The 6,000-nt window shown below is 43.1% G+C and overlaps 1 protein-coding gene across 1 annotated transcript in view; it reads right to left on the minus strand.

Moving 5' to 3' along the window:
* SCHIP1 (schwannomin interacting protein 1) overlaps window positions 1–5,594 on the minus strand; it is a 385,169-nt gene extending 379,575 nt beyond the window's left edge. The window contains exon 1 of the mRNA XM_074963687.1: window positions 5,514–5,594. Within this exon, the coding sequence (XP_074819788.1) occupies window positions 5,514–5,581 (68 nt within the window). The 5' untranslated portion in view covers window positions 5,582–5,594. The remainder of the gene's footprint in view (window positions 1–5,513) is intronic.
* Between the last annotated feature and the right edge of the window lie 406 nt (window positions 5,595–6,000).

Raw genomic sequence — 6,000 nt, forward strand, 5'->3', positions numbered from 1 at the left:
CAAGCTATGTGAAATAGCCCTTTGTTTATTGTATTTTATGGAGTACCATGCAGTAATGGGTTGCAGGGACTGGCAAGGACAGACAGCATTTCCAGGATCTACTTTATCATAACTAGAACTGGGGAAAGAATTTTGATCAAATGTTTTTTGTAAAACCAAACACCATATAATTTGGTGACATATTTAATAAATTCATATAGATTTTATATAATATATAAATTCATATAGAATATATGATATTCATATAATATAAATTCCTATAGAAATTGTTTTGGTAAAAATATCCACCTAAAATATGGAAAAATTAAAAATTTCATGTTGATATTTTTGAAACAAAATTTTGATTTTTCAATTCAAAATATTTTTGTTTTGCAATTTCTTTTCATTTTGTTTTAAAAAAATTTAAAACATTAAAAAATGCTTGAAATATAGATTAAATATTTTGTTTTGGGTTGAACAAAGTATTTTGTTTGACCTGAAGCAACATTCCCCCCCCAATTTTTTGGAATTCCCAGGGAACCAAAATATATATATATTATTTGCACAGCTTTAGTCACAGGATTCTTCTTCCCTATGATTGGTTAGTTTGGGGAAATTTTTCCACCTAAAGCAGGCTATAGAATTTATAGGAGCATAGGCCCTAACCCCAGGAATGAAGCAACCAGCTGGACAAATGCAGCTCTTCAGCCTTCCATGCCAAGACTCCTACCCTCCCAGGGACTGCGTGTTCTACCTTCTCCTTTTCATGCTCTTTGGGGTGGGCACTAGTATAGAAAAAAAATGCATGAATGAAAATTAGATATCATCTCACTATACCCAAATAGTACAACTACCAAATTTTGTGCAACTCCATGTGAGATTTTTATGAAAATTTAATGAGCTTGTGATACTTTGTACCTCGGAGGAAACACCTTATACCCCCATTTTCATTTTTATAAAACGATCGTGTGGTATCCAATGCAAAGTTTGTCATGTTGAGTGTCTTCAGAAGGCTCATGATGCACTGAGCATGGCTGTTATAGTAATTGTTACAGTAATGTTATAGGTTATAATTTCATGTATGTAGTTATGAGGCTGAAAATGTATCCTGTGGCTTAAAATAAGCCCAGGAAAAAACTTTCCAAGAGCAGGGTGTTGCTACCGGGTGTTGGGTTAGGTAGGTAGGTGGGAGGTGGTTGTCTTGAGTAGCTGGAAGGCTGGATACTATGAGGGTGTGCTGTTGGGAATGGGCTGGGATGGCTGGGGTTGGGGAGGTAGAGTGCTGTACTGGTAGCTGAGGGTCTGATGGCTGTGATCCCTCTGAGGGTGTGGCTGGGACATGGTCAGGTGTTTAGGGTATAGCAGGGAGGCAAGGGTCTGGAGTCAGGCAGAGGGTCTGGGGTCTCTCTAGGGCAGTAGGCTGGGGGTTTGGAGGAACCTGGGCCAGTACAGAACCTCCTCTCTTTCTGCACCTCACAGTGAGTCACCGGCCACTCTTCGGCTGTTCTTCCTCCTTCTCTGCTTGGATGCAGCAGGGAGATCAGCCAGGGAGAGGTAGCCATGAAGCCTGACGACTTGAAGTTTGTCTTCACAGTGGCCGCAGATGGACCTGCAGCACTTGCCCTCAGCTCCACCAAATGTATGATATTCCGGCTGAGCGGCAGGCATGAGTCACAGGGCTGCCAAACATGGGAGTGTCACATGAGATGAGTGGTAGCACTGAGAAAGCCATGCAAGCATTGCTGACATGCTTTGGATTATTTCCCAAGACACTGGATGGACTGCTGTGTCACATGCTCAGTATGATACCATGCTTCCATCAGAAAGAATGCATAAATGCCAGAGTTTAGGTTCAGATTCTTCTTATTTACAGAGTAGCAAATATTTAAAGATGCAGTATTATATTCTAGATTTTTGACCATCCACTTGTTCTACAAATTCCATCTGCAATTCTCCCGTACTTCCATATTTATTCATTTTTGTCTGTTTATACACCACCCCAAATTAATATTAAGCCTAGTGTGTCTTCTGTTTATTCTCTCCTTCCCCCTGAATTGTCCAGGATGTTGCAATTTTCATGGGTCACATTATTTTTCATCTCTACACCTAAGTCAATCTCATCAATTCGTCATTTTCTATAGTCTTCTGTGTTACTCCCCAGTAATCCTTTCCACCACCTAATTCCAGGTGCAAGTCTTAAGATAATGGAGTCCAAATTGCAAAAGAAATGGTTCATTTCAAGAGAAAATGTCTTCTAAAAATGAAGACATGCTCATTATTTTTGTTAGAACAAAGAAATCCTCCTGGTCTCATTTGTAACTGGGCACAGTCACAAATGGGGGGCAGTGACCCAGAACAACAGGCATTTTGAATAATGCATTAACCATGGTGTTAGAGCCTGATAAGTGCCCATTTTAGTCAATGGGCAACTTTCCTTAGAGTCCCAATGTGACACACTGTACTTCAAAGTAGCTCCCTGGAACCCCATATTCACCACTGTGATACAATTATGATATGTTCCATACAATGCATGCCTTGTGAGGTATCATTTAAGAAGTCGTGATCTGTTGAACCTTAACATCCTGTTGAATTGCATGTGTTATTATTGTATGTGAAGTTTCGAAGTATTGCTATATGTACTTGTGAAGGAGCAGAGAGACTGCAGCCGGGCACAGCAGGGGTTAAAGAACACCTATGGGTTCAACTAGCCCTGCCCCGTTATACCTGCAGCCAATGCCAGGCCTGGAGGAAGAAAAAAAAGGGAGCCTGGCAGAAGTTCTCGGTATGCCTGCCTGAAGGCACAGATGAGCAACCTGCTGCCAGGGCAGCCATTGGAGGCAAGTAAATTTTCATCTGCCAAGGGGAACCTACAGATGAGCCCCAACATTGGGGCAACTGGACTAGCAGGGCCATGCCCCAAACAAAAAGGACTTGCATAGGGAGCAGGCCAGGAAAACAGACCCTGAACCCCCACTCACGGCTGGGAGAAAGTCCCATCTCCCCTGTTTAGGGGTTGAGCGATACAGGACCCTGGGCCAGAACCTGAGGGAGAAGGAGGGGTCAAGTCCCCCTACAGCCCCCCAACCAATGATCTAGCCACTAGGCTACCTGGCCACTGAGGGCCCTATCGGTACTACTGAAATATATTGTGAGGTTGGGAAACACCCACAGTCAGCCTTTCAGGAAGGACAAAGGAGCACCTATCACTGGTCAGATGGGTGTTGATGGCCCATCAATAAAACAATCCACTCTCCCAGAAGTTCCTTACAGAAGGCATGTACACAATGGAGGCTGCTTTACCAAAGGGGACTGACTGATCCCTGCGTCACAGCAAGGATCTTTCTAGCAGCTGGAAGAAGGCATAAAAAGAGAGACCGTGACATCATTACTTGGCCTCCTCCCCTCATCTCAACACCTGGAAGAGCATCTGGAAGAAAAAGACTTTGAAGTGGGGAAGCTTGGTCCCAGGTCGGAAGGGCTCCAGTCTGTGCAGTGAGGAAACGTAAGCTGCCTGTGCCATTTGTTAGAATGAGACACTGCTTGATTTAAATCTTGCTAAACCTGTTTAAGTTAGAACTTAAACTCAATTTATTTTTGTTTCTTAAGTAACCAACCCTGATCTCTATGTCAGCAAGTCATCACTTAAAATCTATCTTTCTGTTGTTAACAAAACTGTGTTATATTTTACCTAAAATTGTGAAGTGCTTGAGGAATCTTAGCTCAGACTACACAGCCTAGTGCAGGGGTCTCAAACTCAAGTGACCATGAGGGCCACATGAGGACTACTGTATTGGCCTGAGGGCCGCATCACTGACACCCCCCATCACTGCCCCCAGCCCCGCCCCCACTCCACCCCTTCCATGAGGCCCCGCCTCTTCCCACCCCTTCTCTGCCCCCATTCCAACCCCTTCTCCGAAGTCCCCACCCCAACTCCACCCCCTTCCTGCCCCCCAGGGAGTTGAGGTGCAGGGTGCAGCAGGGGGCTGGGGTGCAGGCAGGGGTGCAGGATGCAGGAGGGGCTCGGGGTGCGGACTCTGGCCGGTGCCGCTTACCTAGAGCGGCTCCAGGGTGGCAGCAGTGCGCAGCGGGGCCAGGGCAGGATCCGGCCTGCGGGCTCTAGTTTGCCCACTCCTGGTCTGGAGGTAAGCTGCGGGCAGGCACGGGCTGCTTGGCTGGCTGCAGGAAATAGCATGCAGCCTGCGGGCCATGTGTTTGAGACCCCTGGCCTAGTGTATGTTCATTCCACACTGACGGAGTGGCAAATGAGCTTATACTGGCCAGGCTTCTGACCAGTGCAAGATGTTGCAGTTCATGGGTGCAAGGGTGGGGAGCGTCGGGGAATTGGCTGAAGCCTCCCTATTGATGGTTCATGAGTAACTCAGTTGGGTGTGTCCCTGCCTATGGATGGCTGTGTAAGTGCAGTGCCTGCCAGAGGCTTGTGACTTGACATTAGCATCACAGCGTGGGGGACAACCCACGTTGGTGGGTTTGGAGGGCTCAGCAGTCCCATAGTCCAGGTTGCACCCCAGGGAACTTGTGACACCCAGGTCCAGGTTAGGCCCAAAATAGTGTCCATTATGGCATCACGAGTCTGTAGATACTTTGGAAGTAAACACCCAAGTACATTTGTTTTGACTTTATACAATGATTTGGAAAATGTTTAGAGAATCTACTAAGACTTCAAAACCTGAAGTAGTTGAAGTAGTTAAAAATTATGATTTAAAACTTGTGACTTCACCCATGAAACATTTATATCTTGTTCACTTCAGTCAGTTTTATGGTTTAGTGCATTACGTTTATATGGAGATGCACTTATCCGTAACACATTTTCCATTTTCAATAAAGGGAGGATATTAAATTTTCCAGACATAACTATCTTCTAGAAAATTCTCTGAAAATATATATATTATTGAATCTAGTCAATATTTGCATCATTAAATGACACTGACTGGATTTTAATTTGAAACCTTATGTCCCATTAATATTTTAATATTGTATTAATATTTTAATATCTTAAAAACATTTCAGCTTTGCTTTCCAGCAGAAAGTGAAATTCAGTGTGAAATGTAGTTATGAATAATGTTCTTTAAGTAAATTTGCATTGTATCTTGGAAGTTGAGTGAGGCTACTTGAGGCAACTTAAACTTAAGCACCTAAGTTTTCTAAGGTTTCAAAAATGCTACAAGGGGGCCTTCTTCCTTGTCTCTGTTTTCTGTTTCCCTCTAGGGATGTACAAATTCCCTTTACATAGAGTTATCAGGCAGGTTCTGAAATAGTCCCTCAATTTTACATGGTTAAATACAAAATGGGTGCAACTGTAACAAGTACAGCATTAAGGCCCCAGTTCAGCAGAGCCACTCATGTGCTTAAGTTAGTCATGTGCTTAATTACCTTGCTAAACTGAGGCCTCAGAGATTTTTTCCTATTTAAAGCTACTTAGAAATCCAAGACAACCACTATATAAATTCAGCTCCACAGAAGTTTAACAGTCTCAGCTGTATTGCTGAATCATTTAAACATCTTATATTACTTACATTTTCACTTTTGATTCCAGGGGCTGTAAGTTGATAGGATATTTTTCGATATTATTCTCCACATCCATAGCAATCTGATGGCTATAAAAAATGTTTTAATCTATTTCAGCTGACATTTTTATAATCACTATGAAACTACATTCAGACATTTTGACACGTACATAGCAGAGCTACTTATTTAAAAATGCCCCGGGGGGCGGGGGGGCACAGCATCAACCCGACTTAGAAGGGTAACCAAAAAATTTTTTTTGAATTCCAAATTACAATCTCTATCTTGCAACCAGATGCATGCAGACTTCAAGCTTCAACACTAGAACTTTCAGTTTCAGATGCTACAGCACCAGAGACAGATATGCCCGGTGAAGAAACTGATGGACATAAAAACCAGTGACAAGTATAACATATTCCTGCTAATTTAACTTTCATCCCAGAGGCTATACTTGAAAAGCTGGCAAGTAAAATGGAAATACTAGAAACCAAATTAATT

Source organism: Natator depressus, chromosome 9 (genome assembly GCF_965152275.1).
Source record: "Natator depressus isolate rNatDep1 chromosome 9, rNatDep2.hap1, whole genome shotgun sequence".
In the NCBI taxonomy this organism is placed as follows: Eukaryota; Metazoa; Chordata; order Testudines; family Cheloniidae; genus Natator; species Natator depressus.